The following is a 27,228-nucleotide window of genomic DNA, read 5'->3' as shown; positions in this document are numbered from 1 at the left end:
AGTGTGTAATTTGCTTTTTTTATATTGAAGAGGTACTTTTTAGCTTCAAACCCCAACTGGAAGGGGGAGGGGGGTTAAACTCAAAACCCCTTTGGCTACGCTCATAGAATTTTGAGTGTGTAATTTGCTTTTTTTATATTGAAGATGGGGTTATCGTAAATTTTGGATGGGGTTTTAAAATCAAAATCTTCCTCAACTGTGCTGTTGGAATTTGGGGATTGTTGTTTGCATTTTTTTTGTTTTGTTTTATAGAAGAGGGGGATTTAACTGCAAAAACCTCTGGTAGGGGGTTTAAAATTCAAAACCCCCTGTAGGGGGTTTTAAACTCAAAGCCCCCTTTTAGAGGGATTTGTATCTCAAACCCCCTGGTAGAGGGTTTTTAACTCAAAACTGCCTCGGCTGTGCTGTGGTAAGTGATGATTTAGTATTAAAATCTCACCTAAAATAAACAAAATGAAAGCAAAAATCAGTCACTTAATTCCGTCCTCCCCCCCTGCGGGGGGGGATTTCATTTCGGGGGGGGGGGGGGTTTGAACCCCAAGAACCCCCCCTGGCTACGCCCATGATATATATATATATATATCGTATCTTATCTTATATAATACATACGTTACTTCAAAAAAGAAGATGATTACGTCCTACGCCTCATGCATTCAGTAATGCATATTAACCAATGACTTAAATTCTGCCAAGTCACTGTTTTTCCTGGCTAGCTCAGGCAACCCATTCCATGCTCTAATAGCACTAGGGAAGAAGGAGTATTTGTACAAATTTGTCCTAGCATATGGGATGATGAATGTGCCTTTATCTTTGTGTCTTTCTGCGTATTTAATTATATATATGCGTTTATATATAGGGCTAGGGTTGACTGGGCATTAGGGTTAGGGTTTTGAAAAACATCGCTCCCCCCCCTCAAAATTTCTGGATCCGCTAGTGGCTCAAGACAGCAGCGATATTTTCCAACTGCAGGCTCGTATATGGCGCTGATAAAAATAAACGATATTTTTTCATATGAGGAAAAAAAAATGAACATAAAATATCATAGATCAGAATGAAATCCGTCGAAGAATGAGCGAGAGTCCTAACTAAGGGAAAGTAATTTTTTCAACATTTTATTTTTTTCTAATATTTTCGACAAATTGTGCCGACATTTCGGCGGGCCGGACAGCATCACGTTGCGGGCCAGATGTGGCTCGCGGGCCTATTTTGGGTATCACTGATATAAAGGATTCATGGAATTAACGAATTGGAAAAAAAATCCTCTCTAAGGAAAGAAAGAAGGATAAAGAAAAAAAAGGAATAGAAGAGAGAGAGAGAGAGAGAGAGAGAGAGAGAGAGACAGAGGTGTTTGGTTGTGGGAGGTATATTATAATAATTTAACTAGATAGCTGATTTTGAACTTGCTTTTCATAATCGGGGTTACATTTTGGGGAAGGGGTACCTAATACCATCACAAAAATAAAGTGGTAAGGATCACGTTGACGATCTGTAATTTAGTAAGAAACGCCCCCTTTGGGATTAAGTATTAATCTCAGGCTAAAGATTGGTTGAATGAATAAACAAATGGATCTGACACCCGATAAACGCGTGCTCCGTCGGCAATTTGTCACTTCCAATCAGTAACTTTTACATTTGAAACCCAGGGTGTTAATATATGCGTCACGTGATAGCAGCCGCCAATCACAGTCGATTGCTTTTAGTTGGAGGAATGCATTCGGGACACAAACGTGGGAGGCGAAGCTCACGTTACTCAGTGTTTTGAAACTTCAATTTTGACAGGTTGTGAATGTTCCTACTACTGCTGTGATATGGAGTTATATGTGCATTCTTGAAAATTGGATTACTGTGAAAACCATGCATCAGAAACGGTTTATACATGCTCTAACTTCTGTTATTAATGGTTTATCGCATTCCGTGTAACACTAATCGAGTTCAATGTCGGGCCAATATGGCCGCCGTGTTGCTCTATGTCTGTTCTGCTTTCGTTGTTTGGGTGTGTTGTTTTCAGCACCCCGTTCAAGCACAAGCAGCAGACAGTGTACGGTGTCCTTCTTCATGCAATTGTCTTGGAAATAATGTGGATTGCAGTAATTTAGGATTATACGACATACCTAAAAATATACCGAAATGGGTTACACGGCTGTAAGTTGTTTTTTTTTAATAGCAGACGAGTCCATTTTTAACACACCCGGACACGGGTTTTGCACAGCTTGTTGTACTATTCACTATTGTGTGTGTTGTGCATGTCCGTGTTTGTTATTGTTTTCTTTTGTTATATTGATTATTGACATCTAGATTAGATTATAGATCTATATAATCTAGACTATCTAAAATTAAATCTAGATTTAGATCTAGACATAGATCTATATAATACTAGATTTTACTAGATCTATAATAATATAATTAGTATAGATAATAGAGTAGACATGTTTTGTTGTTGTTGTACATGTTAGTCATGTTTCGGATGTTCCTTCAGAGTTGAAGATGGTTTACTTCCTAGTCCAAACCTCCCTCAGGACGACGGGGGATGGGAGCGGGCAGGGTTTGAACCCTCGACCGTCGATAAATCCGAACGACAGTCCAGCGCGCAAACCGCACGACCAGGCAGCTATCCTTGATAGATAGATTATAATAATTATTTTTTTATACTATTAGTATTACTATTATCTTATCTTATATAAATTATAATACAGACGTTACTTCAAAAACATAGATAGAGTAGTATAGTATAGACTAGAATAGAATAGAGTATAGAAACTATAGATTATAGATCTAGCAGTAGATTACAATACTATAGTTTAACTATGTCTATACTACTAGAGGTCTATTACTATAATAAGTAACTAACTTAACTAACTATATAGATCTAGTTCTAGTCTATAGATCTAGATCTAGGATCTAGAATAGATGTCTAGACTCTAGACGATCTAGTATTCTAGATTTAGATCTAGATATAAAACCTAGACCTAGATGATCTACTTACTTTAAAATCTAGATTCTAGATCTAGACTCTATCATCTAGACTTGACTAGACTATAACTATACTATAGATATAGTCTATAGACCATACAGATCAAGAATGTAGATTCTATCTAAATCTATACAGTATATAGCAGATCTAGATTTAAAATTTAATCTAGACTCTAGACTATTCTAGACTAGATATTCTAGATCTAGATATCTAGATTCTGTGTAGATTACTAGACTATAGCTAAATCATTATAAATTAATATAAATATAAGAAAGAATATATATATATATTATTCTATTCCAAAACTAGAAAAGAATTCTAGATTCTATTTTAATATTTAAATAACTCATAAATAATATTAAATAAGTAGATTCTAGAATATGGATCTATTTTATTATCTATCTATATTAGTATTTAAATCTTGGCCAGAATCTAGATATTCTAGATTGTCCTAGATTGCTAGTATTTAGTGTTGATGTAGATCTAATGTCTAATCAATTCTAGATCTAAACTAGATTTTAGATCTATAGGTCTAGATTCAGAATTTTTATTGATAGATCCAGATCTATATAAAAAAATAATTTATATTATTATATTTCATAAAAGTGCTGGTTGTGAGTGTGTATGTGTTTCATGTGTGAATGTTGTTCATATTTGCATCTATATTGTTATTGTTACAGTAGTTAGGCTGAGGTGGTCAATTGTAGTCAAACTGAAATTATATTATCTTTATAATCTTATAATTTATATATAATCTATCAGATCTGATCTATAATATAATATAATCATAAATTTAGATTTAGATTTAAGATTATCTTTTGATCTAGATGGAGTCTATATAAAATAATAAAAATCTGTATCTATATATCTAGATTAAGTTATAAATTATTATATTATTAGATCCATTTGTGATATTTCTAGACTAGACTTGAGTCAAGTCTACTGCTACATCTAGATTCCTAGAATGTTAGATCTGATTACTAGACATCTAGATCTGGATTCTAGATTAATCTAGATGTACTGTAGACTAATTTCTATATAATAGAATTAGGTAGATCAAGTTATCTCTCTCCCTCCCTCTCTCTCTCTCTCTCTCTGTTGAATGGTGCTGATAATTTGAAATGGCAGTTTTTATTAAACATTGCAATTAGAGATTTAACTAGTTATTTACTCCAGCTGGTAAAATTTCATTTTAATTAGACATATAAACTGATAATCCCTAAAGTAGCCTTGCCAGCAGTTTTTTTAAGTTCATTAATATTTATTCAAATAAATGCATTAATATTTATTTAAATAAATGTACAAATGCAAAAAAAAAAAAATAATAAAAATCTGGGTCTAGTTTTTTATAGCTAACTTCTGTATTTGATTAAACTGTAGTGTCACAATGGATACTGGAATGGATAGAGAATGGAATGGGTTGCCTGAATCAACCAGGAAAACCAATCATTCATTGATTAACATGCATGACTAGATTGACACATGAAATACGTAGCACATAATTTTTAGCGCCCCCGAAAGGGGAAAAGACACTATTAGTTTTGTGTGAAATGTCTGTCTGTCCGTCCGTCCGTCCTGTTTAGAACTCGTAAACTAGAAAAGATAGTGAAAATCCGACATCATAATATTTTAGTCCATTCAAAGTTCTGGTGCATTGGCTACTTTTTTCTTATTTTTAACACATTTATGCAAATGGTTTTAGATTTTTTTGTCAAAAAATATTTTTTTTTTACATTTGTATTGCTAAGTTTTGTAAGTTCTGTCCTACCAACCTCTACATTTACCCAAAAATAGTTTTTACTTTTTATTAGGAGAAAAATCTATTTAGTTGAACATAATTTAAAAAACAACAATTAATAAGTAGTTTTTCCATATTAACGCGTGAACAGCACTAACAAGGTATCATCATAGAACACTTAACTAAAGGAATAATTTTTTTTTTTTTTTTTAAGGAAATGTTTTTTCCTTTTTTTTTTTTTTTTTTTTTTTTTTTTAGGATTTGAAAAAGAGATTGACCCTTTACAAAACAATTACATCAATGAGATATTCATTATAAGACATCAGTTAGGCCAGGTTCACATTTAATTTCACATTCACTTTCCCCTATCCTTTGGTTTGTTGGACAGCTGGGGCACCACACAAGATCTGTCAACTTCTTTCTCCATTCTTCGCTGTCATTTGTCTTTGATAGAATTTAATTCTGATGTTCTTTCTGAAAATATTGATACCTGCCTGGGTGGACCACTGCTGGAGCCGTTTTTGAGTTTGTGTTTCCACACAAACTGTCTTTGTAACCTTGTCTTTTATGAAGTAACGTCTGTAATATATATATTTTGTTGTCAATGGAAAAATAAAACGGTCTAGTGACAACATTTTATACCATTGGAATTTAATCCAAATTTTAAAAATTATAAATTATTACAAGAAAGAAAGTTCAGCTAAGTTAATGAAGTCAGTTTTTTTAGACTAAAACCTCTAGCGAGACAGATGTACACACACACACACACACAATGTATTTAAGAACTAGACACTTCGCTTTCTTTTTCACTTAGAGCTAAACATTATTTTTTTTTTTAAATCTCTTTATGTGCACAACTTTACAACATTGTTATAGCCATTATAACATGTTAATCGGCATAATTTCAATGGTCATGTTTATTTTGTTTCTAGGGATCTACAGAGGAACAGTATAAGTGAGATAAGACCTGAGGATTTCAAAGGATTAATTAATCTGCAATATCTGTAAGTTTACTCTGTTATTTATTGACATTGCAGTTCTTTTTTCAGTGCTAATTCAAAAACCAAAATAAATCCCACTAGGAAGGGGGTCTCAAGCCAAAGCAATAACACGCTATTGATAGATAAGAAGCCTTTTCAGAATAATTTTGCCTTGATTACAAATAACGTTGTCTCCATTGGTTTATGTTCATCAAAATCCAAGTTTTCTCCAAATGTTTGTTTAAATTACTCCAAGCCTTTAAAGTTGTGTGTGGTGTGTTTGCTTTTCATAGCTGGTGTTGGTCAAGCGTAAGGTCAACACAGGTGGTCGGGGATGACCATGTGCCGCTCTGACAGCTCAAATAATCAGCCCCCTTTCCATGTGGCAGTGATGTTGGTAGCAAAACATGGTGGTCCGCTACCGTTGTTTTGGGGGTCTGAGTTCGGGTGGGTGGTCTAAAATGGAGAGGCAATAGCTTCTGGTATTTTTCTGCCGGTTGTGAAAATATCAACAGTTACGTATGGTTCACGTGTTTTGATTGATGTCTCTTTTCAAGCGCCAGATTGGACTCGGACTGTTTGTTGGACATTCGTTCTTCTACTAGCAAATACAAGGGGCACGGCCTGAGCTCTTCTCTGTCTTTACTTTACTCTTGAGTCACACATTTCAACCTCGATACATTTCACTTTCGTGGATCTATTTTGTATAAATAAGTACTAGTGGTGGGAAGTTCATTTGAATGTAAGCTCAATTCTGGATTTGGCTTTGTAATCGTTTAATTTTAAGGTAGTGCCCATGCGCCCAGTAGTGCCCCAGTATCTTTAAACAGCTCCCTCCCCCCTTTCACTTTTTTTTTACATAAATGTTTTAAAAGAAAACAAACGTGTATTTATTGAACTCAATTTGTTTGTTTTGACTACTAAAGTCTACATCAAAGTAACCAAACATTCCACGGACATTATCGCTCTAGACAAACTAGTCTTTTCCTACCAGTCTACATGTATCGGGTCAAAGTACTGGGAAAAATTATTTCCTGATTTAAAACAACAGACTTTTCTAATTCACCAAATCTGTCCCCCATCATAGAATGTACTTAAGAAAAGACTGTGCGGCTCGGAATTAATAATTAAAGAGCGTTGGGGCACCACACAGGATTTATCAACCGTCTTTCTACATTCCTCTCTTTTGCCTTGGATAGAACCTCTTTCAATGACAGGCCTGTCCATTCTTTTATGCTGTCTCCCCTTTTATGCTGTCTCCCCATCGCTTTCTTTGTCTGCCTCCTCTTCTTTTTTTCTGGTACTGTGCCCTGTAATATGGGCATAGAGTTTTAGTTGTTTTTTTTACAATAGGGTTTTCAATCGCCTAAGTAACCCTGTCTCTTGTCAGTGCTGCTGTGGACTCGGCCCAGTACTTCGTGTTTGTTTCCCTCATCTGAGACGAAAGCTCCGAGGTACTAGACAGCTGTAACATATTTACATTTGTTAATAGCTGTTATTCCTCCGTCTATATCGGTTTCATGAATAATGTGCGTAATACCTTCAAGAGACACCATCATGTTCGGTGTTCATTGTCCGTAATCAGCTTTATAGTAACTAGCTAGTGGACTTTTATATTGAATATAACGCTCATTACCAAAAGAATTGGTTTGATAAAGAAATTAAATGATAATCTACGTGAATATTTCAATCCACTTGACATTTTTCTTTTAAAATCAGTTGTTATTGCTACGATTAGTAGGAAGGAAATACAACATTGTGATAGTCATCTTTCGTAGCATGACCAGCGATGTTCTTCACACATGTCCCTCCAGTAACTGTAGCGCCATAACTGAGCAGGCTTACTTCTCGTTTCACTGCTATCTCTGCAACTAAAAGATTGGAGGAAAGTAGGGCCACTCGCCCTCTCGCCTTTCTTATTTTTTAAATGTTTGGCTCTGAGGTGTCAACCGTTCAAGAAGAGCTCGGGTTCGAAACCTGACTCGTGTGTATGCTGAGCGCCTAATGATCCTCGCTGACCATATCGCAATGCCTTAGGCTTGAAAGATGCGATCTAGAAAGTTCAAATCTCCCCCATGCATTTCTGTTGATAGCCTTTGTTACTTATCAGCTAAGGAAGAGCCAACGTAAAGATTAAGTAGAACTACACACAAAAAAAAAACAACTAGTGCTATTCATATTTTTTTTTCAGATTAACCTTTTTTTTTTATACCGTTTATTCTGTTAGAATCAGAATGTATGACCACAGATGGTTCGGCGTTTTAACTGCAGACTTTACAAAAAAATGAAAATTCAGGATCCTTGAATTGAAAGTGATTTTCCTCTTGGCTTAACTCACATATTCAAGTTTTCCTCCATGGATTGCTGAGACCTCTCCACCCTAGCAATCCTCTCACCTTGTGTATCTGTAGTGAACGTGAATTTCGCTGGATAACCAGCACCATTGAAGAGCGGTGAATGAATACATGGCGACTTAAAGGGAACCCAAGAAGAAAGGCGATTTATTGACAGCCGCTGGGAGAGGTCATGACATTCGAACACTAGAAAACTTGCTTTAAGGGGAAAAAAAGGGGGGGGGGTAGAGCCAGTGAGATGTATCTGTGTAGTTAGGCTCTATGAATCTTGAGTATCTGTGTAGTTAGGCTCTATGTATCTGTGTAGCTAGGTTCGATGTATCTGTAGCTTGGTTAGATTCTATGTATCTGTGTAGATTGGTTCTGTGTAGCTAGGTTCAATTTACATTTTATATATATACACCATTCTGGTTTGAATGGTTTTTACTTGACGAAGTTTCAAGTGTCAAAACTACACAATCGGTGGTAGTCTGTATTTAGTTTTTTTTTTGACTCTTTAATGCTTTCAAGCTCAACGGATGCCTGAGTTAAGTAGATAGGACTTTTCTTTCAGTATTTTTTTTTACACTAAACTCACTCTGTCTGTCTGGTAAAAAAGTGTGTACATGTTATTTTCCCCACACTCATTCTCGGATCATGCTGAAACTTCTCACAATTATTCATTGGCATAGACAAGACATGAATCAATAAAAAAAATAAAGTAACCATTGAGACAGTTAATTACTGGTGATACATTATTTTGTTTAAATAGCAACAAGGGAAACTAATACTTCAGTATTCACAGATATGACTAAATTTGTTGGGTTTAGTCGCCTTAAAATTGTCAACTCTATTTCTCCCTTACGCATTCTCAGATCAAGTTGATAATTTTAAACAATTATTTATTGTATGTAACAAAACATGAATCAATAAAAGTTTTTTTTTTTAGATTTTGCTTGTTTTATCACTGGTATAATATACGTTTGTGTACTTCCTATTAATTTGTTCCTCACACCACCTTTGAATGAAAACTACAGCTGGCAATAAAATATAGTACGTTTATATATATATATTTGATAGCCTTTCTCTAGAAAGTCACATTTCGATTGAATTTGGTAAAACCGATTCTCTACAAGATCTTTGTAATTCTGTGTCTGTACATGCAATTTACCTTCCGACTAACTTCATCTTACTTACGAGCCAAGTGACATAACGACACCGGGCCTTACTTGAGAAGTAGAAACTAATTGATAATCGACATCTTACAATTGAAATGTGAGTCAAACTCAAAGCTCATCTTAAGCATGGTATTGAAAAAAAGAAAGGGAACCACAAACTAAACATGTATGTTCTAACCTGAAGCCAATTCTTTGTTCTCTTGTGTACAGGAGAGGTACACTATGTGTTTGTTGATAAACGCCAGCTTTCTCAGTTTAATTAAACAGGAGGGAACGCACGCTCAAATGGCGGAGAGCACTGCATAAAGGAAACGATAACAAAGTTTCCCAATCCAAGAACTCGTTTGAAAAGGCCCGGCCCCAGACATAATTGTTGAGACCCTAGCGCCGGAGACAGCTGTCTAAATAGGTGTGATAATACTCAATCGTTGTTGAATACCCCCGCCTAGCAATTTTCCCTCGCTTCACGCCTCGGGCCGATAGCTTGTGCTTTCCAATAGAAGCCTCTATCTTCAGTGAGTTGGTTTTGGTAGTACCTTGAGGAATGAATTGGTCCACTACTGTATGAATTAAAGCAGTTACTAAAGAGAAACCCATGCAAGACTGCCTTTAATTTTTCATTTCCTAGTTGAGTTACGGATGTTATGCAATGGCAAACTTCATTACATCCACGTTTTTAGTTCGATGCAACAGTATCACTAGCTGTATTGGTAAATATTGGTGGCGTGTGTGACTGGGAAGCCAAAATCGCTTGGCTACGACTTGGTCACAATGGGGCTCTAGTTCGAATCTCGACTCGAGCAGAGTTGTGTTTGCTGAGCTCCTAATGTCACCACGGAAACCTCCCAGATACCCCCTCCACGCACTGGTCTACAAAAGAGATTGAACCTTAGCGCACTGAGCATACTGTACGCATGAAAGATTAAAAATGAAACATTAAAAAGGAAAATGATTTATTATCATTGTTACCATGTATTCTTTCTATAAACGTATCTTAAGTTAATCACATGTTTGTGTGTGTGTTTAGTTACTCTATGTTTACTGAAGTCATGTATTGTTCCTGTCACGTGTATACAATTGTCTCTATTTTGTCATCAGTCCTCTCTAAGAATGTCTTCTCACCGTTTCTCCATGCGTTTTTTTTTTTAATTTATTGTGCCCCCCCCCCCCTTTTTTTTTTGTGTGTGTTCTTTCTGAGCTTAAAGGAAAGTTGAGCCTAAGGCTTGCTATGGTTGAAGAACACGTAGATCTAGTTCATTAACAGTACTTTCGGCATTCCATTGGTTGCATACTATTTTTTAAATTTGATGCTTGCGATTGCCCTAGTGTTTGGCATTTTACATTCACTGGGAGAAGTTTCAATAATTGCAATTGTTGAATGAAATTTCCCGAGTATAAGAATAATAAGGCTTGTCTTCGAGTCCGAAGATGAATAGGGAGTGCAGTATTTCACGTCACTACGCAACCCCAGCTGCGACCTACATATTTTGCAACTAACCGCGCAGACATAGCCATTGTCCGCCGGTGGTCAATTTATATAAATATATATATATATATATTTATATATATATAAATGTGTATGTAATGGCCTTGATTAATTCACTCATTCACCACTCACCTATCACTAATTCTCCCTCTTGCAATGGACGAAAAAAAAAAATGAAAATTTATTACACGCATTGATCGAAACCGTAGCAGTAAAAAAAAAAAGATTTTTGTTATTCACAATTTCAACCTTTTTTTTTTAACCAACATATCGAAATGTACACATACTTCCTTCAATTTTTACCACTATTTCAAATTTTGTGCGTAAGTTTCAGTACACCTCCTTGGCGCTAAACTTGCTTTTGTTTTTGTAATAAACATTGTGTGTGTCAAATGAAGGCAACATCGACTGAATACGTGTTTTTCTGTGCAAAAATGTATAAAAACAAATGAAATGCTGATATATTTTTTTTTCGTGTTGAAGGTGGAGTTAAAAGAAAAGAAAATATAATTCTTGGGTGAAAGCGCGTTACGACGCCTATGTTAATACAAAATAATAAAAAGTCTGAGGTCCTACCAAACTAACATAGAACTTACGAAATACCTTAATATTGAATAAAAAATCTGAAGAAAAGTCAGTAAGAGAATGTAAATCTTTTTTAGGGGTGTAGGCAGGAGGAAGTTAGAAAAATGACACTAGAATTCTCAGTCCAGAAGTTTATGTTTGGGTCGTAACATGACGTAACATACTGTAAAGTTTCTCACTTTCCAGGCTGTCTGCAAACTGCACCACACGACACAACGAACTTAAAGAGCCTCACAACTCAGGGCTCCAAAGTATCCGTAACAGTTTAATTTCAAATACATCACAATTGGCAACAACATGAACACTGACTGTCCAAAAACCTTGTCTTGCTCCGGACTGACTTCACGCACCGTACTGGTTCTGACTTCGCCTCGTTCTGGTCACATTGTGGAGTGTCTGGACTCTTAATACACTCGCTCTTATATGGGGTCCCTACAGGATGGAACGTCGTTTGACCACTGGTTGATCACATTCACCAAGACTTGTATGTACAACACGGGTCTTTGGGCAAAATTATGAAAACAAAATAGGTATGTAGGTATAACTACATCATATTGTGTGTTGAGGGTGCAGAGTTATATATATATTTTGTGAGCGTTCGATGCGCAGGCTGCAATAATAAAAAAAAAAAAGGGAGGGGGGGGGGCTCCGACCGAATAACACAAAAACCTTTCAAATATTTCGGTAAAAGCTGAAAAGCCGAAGAATACCTTAAGATAGTATGTAGGACTATTTTCTAATGGGTGGAGAAGCGAATTGTCGTTTGAACAAGTAGTAGTGAACGATTTGTCGAAGAACGAAATGTCAGTGAAATATTTGTCATGGAACCAGGGTGTGGGGGAGAGCTTTTTACTTGTGGGCCTTTTTATGTTACTATTTTTATAAGTAAGAAAAAAAAAAGGGAGTGGGTCCATGGCAAAATTAAAAAAAAAACATATAGCACTTGATAACAAAACAACGACCGTGGCCGGTGGGTAACACTGCTTAGTTTGTCCATATACTCGACATTTTTCAACGCTGTTAGTTTTTTTAAAATCAATCATTCATTCGTTTTTTTAAGAGCATATTATTGCTCTTTAAAAGGTTGTTCTGTTGTATAAAGAAGGACTGTTTATTTGTTTTTAAAACAAATTATTAAAGTGTTTTTTTTTGTTTTTTTTTTGTTATTAAAAAAAAAACACATTTCAGAGCTATTTAATTTTAGATATTAAGGGCTCCTCTGAGTCCACGCAGCTCTAATTGGTACCTGGCATAAGTTGGGGAAAAATAAAGGCGGTTGGTCGTTATGCCGGCCACATGACACCCTTAAAAACCGTGGCCACAGTAATAGATGACCTTTCCATTATCTGCCATATAGACCGCCTAATCTGAAAGAGGAACTTTATATATATATTAGAGTAAAATGGTGATAAGAGTAGACCAAATCAATAACTGGCTTAGATCATTGCATACATGTATAGGTGTCTGTTTGAGCTACTTGCACATGTAAATATTGCTCTGTTAGTTAGCTGTATTGTTCCCTTGTTTCAACGAATACCCGTCTCAACTAAATCTCGTCTTTTCCGTTAATCCTAACCTTCCCGGGTACGGGTTAATCCCGTCTAGCTGATAGGGTGACCCCCAAGTACACGAGGAACCACCAGGCGCCTGTCTTGACAAAGGCTCGTGTTTCTCTCTCCTTCAGTGCTCTAATGCCGACATTGTTAGTCTCTCAGGTAACATAAGCTGAGACAAGTGGCTCTGGTTCCTGCTTTGCATGTAACAAAGTGCTGAATAGTTTCTACAGTTGACATGCAATTAACTGCTCAGTGTCTAGTCTCAGACGGACACTGTCGTGGACATCATTAGCGAGCTGATGACGTAAAGTAAGGCTCAAGCCTACTCTTTATTTCGTCCCAATTACTGATTAGTCCATTGCGGTGCGAGTCCGAGCGTCTTAGGCCACTGTGTGGTTGAACCTTTTCTTCCCTTGTTTTCACCTCTTCCATTGACATAACGCAATGGAGGTATAGTTAGCCTTTATTATTGAACTTCTAGTACAATGGGGGAAATCACTGATGTAGCAATGGGTGAAGGTTAACATGAATAATATCATCTTAACGACATGGTTAGGTCTACAAAGCATTCATAGATGTCAATCGCGTCTAGTCACGCAACGCGCAATTCAAGACACCAACCTACAAAAACTGACCATCACTGCGCAGTTAATTATGGACATTGTCTCAGTATTTAACCTTTCCTGACAATAGCTTCGACTTAAGAACGAGGTTCAATTCCACATTTTCTCTCTCTCTCTTTTCTTGTTAGTAGTACTTGCCATGGTCATAATACAGCACCCTCGCCATTAGGCTTACCATTGAATGAATGTAATAGTCATCCTAATTATTTATTGTCTAACTGGTGAACTTTGCTGATACGCCCACACATAGATCAATACATACACGCTTTCTTTGTGTGTAAAGTTGAGTGTGTGCTTTAAGCGCCACATGGCTGACACATTGAACTCTTGCCTTCCCTACGTTTGAACAGAAACATTCTTTAAGTCTAGTCCAGGTGTGTTTGATACATGCCTGAAACTTCAAGTCAACAAATCGCACACACTTTTGGTGTTAGAGGAGAAACAAGAAAACGTATGTGGTTGCGTGCAGCTAGATAAAACGTCTCTGTACCAGAGACCGGTCTAGTGTTAGACGTGGAACTATTTAAGCAGGCAGGGCTGGAGTTGATCTCAATCTACCATCAAATACACCCCACACCCCCATATCATGTTAAACCCAACACATCTCATTTATAACTAGATCTATTTTGTGGTGTAACTTTGCGACACGAAGTGATTGGTTACGAACAGATCGTTGACACTGAGGAGGAAATAACATTCATATTGGCATTCCATTGGGCAAGGGCTAGGTGTGTACAAAAACAGGTGCCCGTGAGGAGGTCTACAGATTGTGGCGTATGATGACAGGATAAAAATCATCTCAGTTGTCTTACCATTTGAGATGACAATTAAAGGCTAATCAGTCGACGGGAGATGGGCGGTTAGAAAGGGGACTCCCCTTCATCTTCTAGACCCGACGTTTTAGTTGAACTGAGTTCCATTCTTGCAGAAGTTTTACATACATTGCGGTAGACTCCACATTAAAATACTGGCGCTAGAACTTTTAAGAACTAACTGACAAGATATGAAATGGTAAAGAGAATAATGCTTTCACTTTGGAGTTGAGTTTAAAGAAGACATTTATAGCCACAATGTCTTGTAAGAATCATTTTCTAACAATGTTCTTTTATTTTCTTATTACTCTGAGAAATGAAAGATATTTCATTAATGTTCTCTTTTGACTGTAGTGTATCCTGCATTATTTAGCATGTTTTTTTTTTTCAGGGATTTGAGCAACAATGGTCTGAAGATTCTGAATGGGTCTGACTTTAGCGATCTAATCAGCTTACAAACTTTGTGAGTATGACATTGCTATCTTATCACTTTATCTTTCCCACTCTCCTGTCACTTGTACTCTCAATGATAGCACGTTCTCGATAGTCACTTGCTGGAACATGCACCTGTGTTAGGACACGCTAGCCAGGACCATGCATAGGAAACTGTCATGTTGAGGAGTGGACGTATAAGAAGAACTAGTCAAGTCAAACATCCAAAAGTAAAAGACCGGCCAAGGAGACAAACACAATTTGAGATCACACAAATACATGCAAGTACAGGAGCTGTCTAACCAGATGTACCAGTCAACTGAATGGTTAGCAGAAAAACAACCTGACCAGATGAAATGTAACTGATAGAAAAGCTGGCGTGGAGATAACCTCTTGGCAAGTCCTGGACAGGAATGTGAAGTGGACCATGGAAAGGAGGCATGATGGAGTCTAGAGCAGGAAGTGTCATCTTGCGCACCCCACATTGACTGATAACAGTAGCAGTTGTCACCGGGCCAAGAGTGTGAAACTGTCACTTGATTGGTCCACTCGTCCAGATTAGCAAATCATTCTGGGAGATTGGGCTTTCGAGAGGATCTTGGACTTTGAACCTTACTGCTTGTTCTCGTTTCTTTTCAAACAATGTAACAAATAACTTCACCACGCCTTTCCTGCTTACAGGCATTGTTTGAACATAATGAGTGAACTAGGTCTAAACATTAGACAGTCACGTTTAGGATATTTCAACAGATTGCAGCCTCTTTGTGTGTCAGTAAACTACTCACAATGACCTAACAATCGGACTTAAGTTTTAAATAGTAGTCAGTTTAATAATATACATTAGCATACACACAAAATGCTATTAACAATGAATTCAAAATGCTCCTGCTTAGTCCTAAACGTTAGATTCCTAGCCCTACACTAGAAAATGGGTATTCGTTTGTCAGACTATGTATGACCTCCAGAACCAAGCTGTAGCTATTGCTTGTGTGACTTATCAAGTGTGTCAGCCATATAACAGACTTACTTCTTGATGAAGTGTTTCTTTATGGTGCCTGTATGGTGTGAAGTGAACACTAGAGTCTAATATGTACTTTGTTGGGGGCACTTTTCTCCTTCTCTACTTTGGGGTGGGTGCCACGCCCTACTCTGCCAGATAAGACGCGAGCCTATGTTAAAAGGACACACGTTTTCTCTTAGAAAAACAATATCTATGCTTCCAAACGCTGTCAGGTGTTAGTTCCCCTCTCTATTCGGCTTGTCAAATCACACCTCTTGCTGCGAGATAGAAAAAAAAATCACAGTGAAAGATAAAAGACAATTTAATCAATTCATGTATGTGTGTTTGTATACATTCCTTTAACAGACTGAGAGTATATAGGCCTAGAATAAAAAAAAAAACGCCTTTTTGGTTTGTCAAAGTAATGTGACGCAAAACCAGAGATAAGTCACCGGCCCAAAACTAACTTGGTTGGTAGGATTTCTGTGAAGTACTTCACACCACGAAACCCAATGTTTGGTCTGTGGGCAACACACTCAGTAGTCCTACAAACACATCAAGTCTAAGTAAGAGTAAAACAAGTTCCCTACAGAACTTACGGCCCAGATATTAGCCAGTTTTAACGAGGGTGTCTTGTGTCCAGCACAACGACGTGACTTTCTCTTACATATATCAACTTATTAGAAACCGGTAGAATCAAGAAAGTCATCAATTTCCGTTGGAATATCCCCGGCACCCCCCGGCAGAGATTAGAGATACTTTGAACGGCTATGTCCATTGTTGAAATGTTACCTAATCATATAGGAGTTTGTCCAAACTAGCTAGATCTAGGTCCGTTTGGGTTGACATGAAGAAACGTGTTCAGTCAACTCATATTCAAAACAAAATGGAGGCTTAAAATTACATCGGCTTGTTCCACTAAAAAGAATAGGATTTTGTCGGCTTCTATTGTCTAAATAATCAGAACTCCAGTTATTCATGATGTGAGAAACTTTTATTTGAGGGCTGTTTTTTTTTTTTTTTTTTTAATAATCTTCTTCTAAAATAACGATTGTACTTACCAAATCATGTTTAAGTTTTTTTTTTTTGAACGTTTCTGACTGAACTATTGTTCGCTTGGCTGTGTTTTATCGATGGCCTATCGCGACTGTCTCCTGTGTAAACTCCTGGTCTTGACAGCCCCGTCACATGAACACGTTTGTCTCTGATCAAATAGTAAGGCCCTGCACCCCAACAGCTTTTGTCTAGTTTAGATTCCAACACGTTTGATGGATTGATGCAATTATTTCTTAATCTCTGCTCCAGACGCTCCCGCGTTTCATCTATTTCCTAGTGGTTTGAAAATAAAAAAAAATGTGTCTCAAAACATTTTTTTTTGTCATTAATAATATTGGCTGGCTTTTTTTTTTTGTATAACTCTTCCAATTTCTTGCCAGTTTTATGTTTGTTGTCTTTTCTTCTTCCCCACTCCTTAGTTCCTTCTATCCAGACTTCTTACGAAATGAGCAAGTTTTAAATGACAACAACGTTACTCCTAGAACAACTGGTGCTGGAAGGTCTACAACCTCCTGGACTGAGTCTGCACTCCCCCCCCCCTCCCTTAGTTCCATCTGTTGTGTAAAGACCCGAGAACGTTGTCACTCACCTACAATAAGAATGAATTGTTTATTTGGTACGCAGCATTTCATTGGCGGAAAAGAGAATCTATCGTACTCAGAGAAAAGACAACCTAATGAATGCTATCACTGCCATCATTGAAAGGGACCATAGCGATAATGAGCAATGATTATTCTGGTACAAGGCTATGTTGATACAAAATGGCATGAATACATAATAGACATGTTTGATACTTTTACATTTAAACAAAAATCTATTTATTGTTTGTTTATAACATTCACATTTGTATTTTCGCTTTCTTATTGTGCAGGAAATTAGATTCTAACGAACTGACCGAAATGCCTGTATTTTCAAGCCAGTCTAACCTGACCAATCTTTCTATGTGAGTACAACTTTTAGTCAGCTAGCCGGCTCGTACATATTACTTTGTATAATTACAACTGGGTTTTACACTAGAAGGGAATGATCCCTACTTGATATTATACAATCTGTTAGTTCTTTTCTATCTCTCAGCTGTTTCTTTATGCAAGTCATTGGATTCTCTTTTCTATCTCTCAGCTGTTTCTTTATGCAAGTCATTGGATTCTCTTTTCTAACTCTCAGCTGTTTCTTTATGCAAGTCATTGGATTCTCTTGTCTAACTCTCAGCTGTTTCTTTATGCAAGTCATTGGATTCTCTTTTCTAACTCTCAGCTGTTTCTTTATGCAAGTCATTGGATTCTCTTTTCTAACTCTCAGCTGTTTCTTTAAGAAAGTCATTGGATTCTCTTTTCTAACTCTCAGCTGTTTCTTTATGCAAGTCATTGGATTCTCTTTTCTAACTCTCAGCTGTTTCTTTATGCAAGTCATTGGATTCTCTTTTCTAACTCTCAGCTGTTTCTTTATGCAAGTCATTGGATTCTCTTGTCTATCTCTCAGCTGTTTCTTTAAGAAAGTAATTGGATTCTCTTTTCTAACTCTCAGCTGTTTCTTTATGCAAGTCATTGGATTCAAATTTTCTAACAATGCCTAAAATCTAACTTCCTGTTTGAATCCATGTGTGTTTTGTCATTGTATTTGGAAATGGGGGCCACACAGTAATGAAAGATCTTGAGGAGGTGCTGAGCGCCGGATACATCTGCCATTTGTAGACCAACAGAAATAGTTGAGTCTATCTAGTCATTTCACATGTTTATGATTCTATTTTTTAACACTTGTTAGCACTGACTATTTGGAAGGTTCAGACCTTCCTGCGCTACATTATGTATATGTATTACACATTACATTGAACATGCTGTGTTCCCTTACTGCTACATTGCTTCTGGTCTTATCGGAAATTCAAGTAAATCTCTTATCTTGCATTTATTTATTAAGCATTGAATTGTTCAAAACAAATTAAAAGGTGTATTAGTTTAGCGATGCCAGAGGCAGACTGGGTACCAAACTCGGCCATAGCACGTACCCTACTATCGGGCCCACCAATTACCTATTATTGCATTGGCATTCATAATGCGACTCAATCGGCGATTAGCCCCACAGGCATGCGCCCAAATGCTAAGAGGGCCAGTTCTCCCATGGACGATGGTGTTTGAGAAATATGAACATGGCGTGGTCTGGAACTTCCATTGTGTGCTAGGAAAATGTCATAAAGCAAACAATAAAACAAGGTTACAAAGACAGTTTGTGTGGAAACACAACTCAAAATCGGCCCCCGAAGTGGTCCACCCAGGCAGGTAAAAAGGCAGGTATCAATATTTTCAGAAAGAACATAAGAATTAAATTCGATTAAAGACAAATGACAGAGAACAAGGGAGACAGAAGGTTGAGAGATCTTGTGTGGTGCCCCAGCGGTCCAGCAAACCAAAGGATAGGGGAAAGTGAATGTGAAGTTAAATGTGAACCTGGCCTAACTGATGTCTTATAATGAACATCTCATTGATCTACTTGCTTTGTAAAGGGTCAATCTCTTATTCCTCAAAAAAAAAAAAAAACATTTCGTAAAAAAAAAAATTCCTTTAGTTAAGTGTTCTGTAGTGGGCTATTTCAATACAGCCCCACGCGATAATATGGGGGGGGGGGATGACTTATTAATTGTTGTTATAAATTATGTCCAACTTATATGCATACTAAATAGATATTTTCTCTTTAAAAAAAAGTACTCTTTTTTCCCCCGTGTAAATGTAGTAGTTATAAAAAAACGTTTGCATGAATGCGTTGATAATATGGCAAACGATCATCTCCCCTACTAAAGAGCCTCCGGTGTTTGTTACTATTAATAGTGAATAGTTGTAAAAGTGATGTATTTTTATGAAAAAAAAACTGCTTGCATAAATGATTTTAAAAAATTAGATTTTTCGCTTTTAGAAAAGAAAAAAGTAGCCGTTGCATCAGAACTTTGAATGGACTATGATGTCGGACTTTCACTATCTTTTCTAGTTTACGAGATCTAAACGGGACGGTCGGACAGACATTTCACACAAAACTAATAGCCTCTTTTCCCCTTTCTGGTACCGCTAAAAAACCAGAACCTAGATCTTAAGTATTCATTATTTCTTGGATCTCAAGTTTCTTACTCAACACTCGTTTGCTTTGGTAAGAACCAGCTCTGGTTCTAGGGTTGGTCAAGTGATTCAACCAAGTAGGAAGCTATGTATCAGTTGAATTAGGCAAGGATGTTCTTGGTTAAATAGCAGCAGCTATCTTTGGTATAGGTGTAGTGTAATCACGATGATTGATAGGAGATTTGGACACCTGCAGGTTTCAGCCACATAACATAAACAATATGGGAGAAAATTACGCGCACCTTCCATCTACCCGCTACATTTCTGATCTACGCTGTTTTTTTTTTTTAAGTTTAATTCCTCCTCCTCCCCCCCCCTTTTTTTTCCCGCTTCTCTCCTTCCATCTTGAACCTGCTCATTAGCTTAACGTTCATCCTGCAGGCAGCTGTCTTTATACAAACCTTACTCGATAGAGACTTAACACATTTCGCAGCCTCTGATGCCATCATCTATGTGTGTGTATGTTAAGCCTTTCTTTGTCCAGCTGTGATGCTATCTATACCTAGCTTCTAGGTGGGTAAAACACAAGTTTGTAAGATGAGCATTCACTAATACTTAGAGACTCCTCATAGCACTTCCAGGCTTATCTTTGCATGAAGTTTGATCACATCAAATCCATGAAAGTCCACTGGAGTAGCAAGGGAGGTTATTTTTGTGTTAAGGTGGCTGTTGGCTAGTGGAAAAGTCCTTTATTTCCTGTGCAGTTGATTCTCCTGGCTATTTAGAAACGTTTCACTTTGTAAGTCTGTATATTTCTATCAACAAAGTTGAGCTTGGTGCACATGGGTTGTGTCAGCTCAACTTCCTGCTATCTCCCCCTCCCCCTCCTTCTTTTTTCCTCTCTCACAGATGTCGGCCATGAATTCAAGCACTAGCATGGTACTCACACACACATAAAAAGAGGTCCATCTGAAGCTGGCTACACTCACAGGCTCTGATTACACAACGGCTCCAGTCTTTTCATCTTCCTGTACACACTACATTCTGCTCGTTCACCTTTACCGCTGGCGGCTAGTGTGGTCGGCGTCCTGTTATTTAGAGTCTACCCTTCATTTCTCACCCTTTTAATTAGCTTACCGTCAGAGCCGGGGGGGGGGGGAGGAGACTGAAATGTTATTTACACTATGAATGAATCGTTCATTCTGATTCTAATAAACTGCACTCAATTCTTTATAACAGATTATTGAAACGGTCGTTTTGAAAGATTCGGCTAATCAATAAGAGTTGTTAAATTCAGATATTTTAGGATAGGCATCATCTCTACAGGTCTTACCATTGAACCCAATGTTTCAATGCGTTTGTTTTTTAACCCTTGCCCCACGAACACAATGAAAGCAAAGTCCACAAAGGATATAGGCCCAATCTTTTTTGTGGGTTAGTTCAACTGCCTTTAGTAATGTGATACAATTAGGGGATCATTGGATTCCCCCCCCCCCCCCCCCAAAAAAAAAAAAATAATAACAGAACAGTTTTGTTTGGTGGCATGCTTGTGAATGTCGCAAGATAATGTTAGATTACCACCCGACTGCGAGCAACATTGTACATACAAGCAATGCTTTCCCTTTGCTGGGTCCGGGCGGTTTTATGTCCTTGCCTTGGCATAGCTAATTTATAGCCTTGCCTCCTCTCTTCAGCCCCGAGATACTTGAAGCGCCCCCCCCCCTCTCTTGTGCTTGTTCAAATTGAACATTCAGTGATAAATCTAGAGAGTTGGGAGGTAACATCATTTTCCACGTGTTTAAAGTGGTTTTTTTTTTAAATTTACTTTCAAGGCTTGGGTGATAGGGCTTGAAGCGGGGGCTTTGCACTCTGAAACAAACTTAAGATCACGGTGTCAAGCCTGGACATAATCTGATTGGTTTTATTGACATCATTTGTTCTGACAAATAAGCCAGCCAGGTGTAGGGGATGTCTTATCAACACCTATACACAGCTCAGCGGGGCAACGCCAGGCAGTCGTACAAACTAAATGGCGGCCTTGCTTGGTTTCCAACACTTGGCTATCTCTCAGACTAGTTGGGGGTGGAGACGCAATACACGTTTCTGACCAATGCACAAATATAGAGAATCTCTCATCACCTGGTCTCATGTTGGGTCTATTACATAAACATACAAAATAGCTTGCGATTATTGTGTAACTTGTATATGCTTCTGTCCAGTTCTACTAGATCCCCCCACCCCACATTAATTGATTTCTATACCTCTTGTAAGTTTCTCTTTCCCCCCCCCCCCCATTAATTGAGTGCTAGACCTCTTGTAAGTTTCTCTTCTCCCCCCACCCCCCATTAATTGAGTGCTAGACCTCCTGTAAGTTTCTCTCTCTCTCTCCCCCCCCCCCCATTAATTGAGTGCTAGACCTCTTGTAAGTTTCTCTTCTCCCCCCCCCCCCCATTAATTGAGTGCTAGACCTCTTGTAAGTTTCTCTTCTCCCCCCCCATTAATTGAGTGCTAGACCTCTTGTAAGTTTCTCTCTCTCTCTCCCCCCCCCCATTAATTGAGTGCTAGACCTCTTGTAAGTTTCTCTCCCCCCCCCCATTAATTGAGTGCTAGACCTCTTGTACGTTTCTCTTTCCCCCCCCCCCGCCCCCCCCCAATTAATTGAGTGCTAGACCTCTTGTAAGTTTCTCTCTCCCCCCCCCCCCATTAATTGAGTGCTAGACCTCTTGTAAGTTTCTCTCTCCCCCCCCCCCATTAATTGAGTGCTAGACCTCTTGTACGTTTCTCTTTCCCCCCCCCCCCCCCCAATTAATTGAGTGCTAGACCTTTTCGCTAAGGCGGACTGGGAGCTTTTCAGGATTTCATCAGATACACTCCTGAAAAGACTTGATATTGATTTTGAGAACATTGACGCAACTTACAGCCTCTTTGTGAAGGCTCTTTTATCTGCGGCTCGTAGGGCCATTCCGCGAACCAGTGGTAAGCGCAAGTACCGGTCCTTTTGGTCTCGAAAGTTGGCACGTCTTGTCCGGCAACGAAAAGCAGCACGAAGACGGCATGCTAGACAAAAAACGGAGGAGACGAGACGAGCCTACAATAAACTCACGGCACTGGTAAGGGATACGGTGTCAGAAGAGTCGTTAAAAAAGTGGTCTTAGACTTGTGCGAACCTGGACCTCGCGGATGGACGGCAGGCATGGAAGTTACTAAACAACTTGGCTGGAGTGGGGGAACCGAGGGTAGCGGAGCCCCTGCAAACACCAAGTGGCCCTGTTATTACTGATAAGAGAGCGGAGGCTTTGAACAAACATTTTGCTGGAGTCTCCAAAGCACAAAAAAAATCTTCCGTGTCGATGGCCCTTGACCGTGTTAGAAGAGCCAATGAAAAACGCAAATGGGTCGACGGCAAGGCTGGGACGGAAACATTCTCAGAGCCCTTTACCATGATGGAGGTGGCTTTCGCGATCAAAAAGGCGAGACTACACAAGGCAGTGGGGCCAGATGGCATCAGCGCTGAGATGCTAAAAAATCTTGGAACGATTGGCCTCCTAAAACTTCACGGCTTACTAAATCGGACATGGACTCAAGGGGACTTCCCTAAGGCATGGAGATTGGCTACCATTGTTCCTATTCTTAAAAAGGGCAAGAATGCAAACAGCCCTGAGAGTTACAGACCAATTTCCCTCACATCGTGTGTGGGGAAGGTTGCGGAGAGAATCATTAACCGACGGCTTACGTGGTACCTAGAGTCCCACAATTTAATTTGTCAGGAGCAGGGTGGTTTCAGACAACGGCGTAGTGCAATGGACCAGGTTACAGTCTTTATGCAAGAAGTGGCAGACGGTTTTCAGAGAGGCGGAAGGGAGAAGAAGGGTGAGTCGACACTCGCGGTCTTTCTTGATCTAAAACAGGCTTACGATAGAGTCTGGAGACAAGGCTTGTTGCTTAAGTTGATGGACCTTGGGGTAAACTCCAATATGTATCGATGGATCAAAAGCTTCCTAACGAACAGGTTAGTTCAAACACGTTATGGCGAGCAACTGTCAAATAAGAAGGTACTTGAGCAGGGGTTGCCTTAGGGCTCGTCACTTTCATGCACACTTTTTCTGGTATTCATCAACGACTTGACCAAACGCCTAGGGTGTCGCTCATTACTTTTTGCGGACGATTTGCTGATCTGGAAAACTGGGAGATCCGCAGCCGCTCTAGCTGCGGAGATCCAACGTGACCTAGTCACGATTTCCTGCTACACACGATTGTGGAATATGGAGGTTAATTGTGCAAAAACAGTCTGGACCCTTTTCACCCTCGGCAAAGATATCTATAAAGAAAAGATTTCTCTCTCAATCAATGGTACCGAATTAAAAATGGAAGCCAAGCCGAAATACCTGGGAGTCACCCTGGACCCAAAAATGGGTTTGTCCGACCATGTGAGAACAGTGCGAGAGCAAGCGTCAGAGAGCCTTAAGGTAGTCAAGCGGTTAGCCACGACCAAGTGGGGGGCCAAAGCGAACGTGTTACGGGCCCTCTACATTGGAGCGGTAAGGTCAAGGATGGAGTACTCGTCTCTTGCACAGGTCTATGCCTCACAAACGTCTCTAGCGGGGCTGGACTCAGTGCAGAACCAAGCAATTAGACTCATTTGTGGTGCATTTCGTACGACGCAAACTGCGGCATGTGAGGTCATGACAAATCTCCCACCACTGAGATTACGAAGGGAGCGAGCCGTTATGATCGCTTATGAAAAATTCAAACGGCTAGAAGAAGGCTGCCCAGTCAGGAGTCTGGTCGACAATTGGCAGGGCGGAAATCGGCTGAAACGGAACTCTTTCATGCACTCGGTGCGGGAATTGTCCAAAGAAGTCGATTTACCCCAGAACAGAGCAGCTCTCGCTCTGCATGGGGCTTCTTCCCCGGCGAATGCTCCTGGAGTCCCGGAGGTGAGGAAATCGCTGATTGACCCAGAAGTTAACAAGAAATGCACAAAAACTGTCCTACAAAACACTGCCAGGAAAACTGTCGCCCAGTACCCAGCTGACTCCATTAAAGTGTACACAGATGGTTCCACGAGAGAGAACCTCGGACAAAAAACCTCTGGGTATGGTGTGGTAGTTCGATTCCCTGGCTCGACCGAGAACGATGAAATTCTAGGTGCGTGTTCTGGCAGGAGCAATTACGTAGCTGAAATGGTTGCAATTCAAAATGCAGTAGAGTACATTGAAGAACGACTTAACGAGAAAACAGCACAACCCAGTCCTATTGTGCTATTTACAGACTCTCTGTCGAGCCTACAAGCCATTGAAAGCCCTGCAGATACGCTCCCGGAACCACTGGCAAAAACACTGGCGTGCGTGGGACGCCTGCAAGAAAAACACAAAATTCGGACGACATTCCAATACGTACCTGGACACGTGGATGTGGAGGGTAATGTGAAGGCTGACTTATTAGCCAAGCTCGGCACAAAACTGGACCCTGTGGATGAGCCACAGACTTTTGAGCAGGCGCGTGCGATAGTAGACGAATGGGCAAGAGAAAAATGGTGCAAAAGCTGGGAGACTGGTAATACGGAAAGGGAAGTCTGGCAAAACTTAAAAGGGCCCTCAAAATCGGACAGATGGTGGCAGCTAAATAGGGAAGAACAGGTGACAATCGCTAGGTACCGAACGGGGCACTGTCCAATCGGTGCCTATTTTGCTAAATTTAAACCAAACTTCGACTCACGCTGCAGGCATTGTCAGGACGACGTCGAAACAGTAAACCACATCCTTTACGAGTGCGCAACACTACACCCTAAACAAGGTCATTTGAGTGAAACAAAAGCTGGTTTGCATGAGGAGCTGGCTCTGTACGGAGACGGAAGCTTTGAGAAGAACTGCCGCTTTCCTTGTCCGTGTTATCAGAGAATAGAGTTCTCAACACGGTGCCCTAGTGCGATGAGACTTACACGGTTTCTCTTCTCCCCCCCCCCCTAATTAATTGAGTGCTAGACCTCTTGTAAGTTTCTCCCCCCCCCCCCATCCCCAAATTAATTGAGTGCTAGACCTCTTGTAAGTTTCTCTTCTTAAGTTATTAATACAACACTTTAGCTTGCAATCGAATCCGATACAAGTGAAACAACTTGACAACACTACATGTTGCAAGACTGTGTAGTAGCCATTGGTTCTAACGGTGGTTGTCTTTGTCTACTAGGACTTTTTTTTTATTGTACTTTTCTTTAGGATTGTCTTTGTCTACTAGGACTTCATTGTTTATTGTACTTTTCTTGAGGTTTGTCTTTGTCTACTAGGACTTCATTGTTTATTGTACTTTTCTTGAGGATAGTCTTTGTCTACTAGGACTTCATTGTTTATTGTACTTTTCTTGAGGATTGTCTTTGTCTACTAGGACTTCATTGTTTATTGTACTTTTCTTGAGGATTGTCGTTGTCTACTAGGACTTCATTGTTTATTGTACTCTTCTTTTTGTCTTCAGCACCAGCAACCACATTGTGAGCATCTCTTTAGCTGCACTGGTGCACATGCCTAATCTCCATACTCTAGACCTGAGTCGCAATAACATACTGAGTGTCAGCAATGGCAGTTTCCCAGCTAAATGTCAACTTGTCCATTTGTAAGTAGCTTTTGGCTTTGTAAATAAAAGTGTACACATTTTCAAAATGGTAAGCGAAAAAAAAAAAGGAGTTCTGGTCAGTATTATTATGCAATGAAAGGTTTAGACATAATGTACTTGCAGCACTTTCTAGCTGGATTGTGTTCCTTAGTGATCTAGTCAGTGACAGTGATTTAGTGAGTGTTGACTACTTTGTGTATTTGTTTCTCTGCTGTAGAAATTTAAACAACAACCACATCTCAGCCTTAGAGAAAGGCAGCATGAGTAACTTGACATCCCTGGAGACACTGAAGATGAACAAGAACAAGCTGGTGGAGATAATGACTTCAGCCTTCCATGACATGCACAAACTGAAAGTTCTGTAAGTTGCCTCTCCACAACTCTTTTTAGTTTGGCTAGGAGGAACCATTTGAAGTGCCACTTTAAAACAATTTGAGCATTTGAAAGGTTTAGAGAAACAAAGAAGAGCATATTGCTTAACCTGTAGCTTTATTGATTGTCTGAGTTGTGTATTTGTTAGCTTTATCCAGTAACATTTTTAAAAAATACTAAACCAATGTAGTAGTTATGGTTAGGGTTGTATATATCTATATATTGTATTCCTTTATTTGTGTGTGACTGTTTCAGAGAGCTAATGAGGAACAAACTTCAAGTGATTAAAGGTTTAACTTTTCAAGGTGCCAAGAAACTGGAAATTTTGAGGTTGAAAAAGAACAACATTTCTCAGCTGAAAGATGGTGCTTTTTATGACCTGCACAATTTGAGAGAACTGTAAGTCTTTGAACATGATAGTCCATTGATTAGTTTGACCACCTTCTTGACTTTCAAAGA

The 27,228-nt window shown here is 39.0% G+C and overlaps 1 protein-coding gene across 1 annotated transcript in view; it reads left to right on the top strand.

Moving 5' to 3' along the window:
• Positions 1-1,678: 1,678 nt before the first annotated feature.
• The window catches only part of LOC106054035 (leucine-rich repeats and immunoglobulin-like domains protein 2), a 46,240-nt gene continuing 20,690 nt past the window's right edge, over positions 1,679-27,228 (top strand). Inside the window, exons 1-7 of the mRNA XM_056028139.1 lie at positions 1,679-2,142; positions 5,642-5,713; positions 14,654-14,725; positions 17,622-17,693; positions 26,260-26,397; positions 26,615-26,758; positions 27,025-27,168. Coding sequence (XP_055884114.1) covers positions 1,898-2,142; positions 5,642-5,713; positions 14,654-14,725; positions 17,622-17,693; positions 26,260-26,397; positions 26,615-26,758; positions 27,025-27,168 — 887 coding nt within the window. The 5' untranslated portion in view covers positions 1,679-1,897. The remainder of the gene's footprint in view (positions 2,143-5,641; positions 5,714-14,653; positions 14,726-17,621; positions 17,694-26,259; positions 26,398-26,614; positions 26,759-27,024; positions 27,169-27,228) is intronic.

This window comes from Biomphalaria glabrata, chromosome 4, assembly GCF_947242115.1.
Source record: "Biomphalaria glabrata chromosome 4, xgBioGlab47.1, whole genome shotgun sequence".
Classification (NCBI taxonomy): domain Eukaryota; kingdom Metazoa; phylum Mollusca; class Gastropoda; family Planorbidae; genus Biomphalaria; species Biomphalaria glabrata.
Note: the sequence above shows the minus strand (reverse complement) of the source record. Positions and strands in the feature narration are given on the sequence as shown.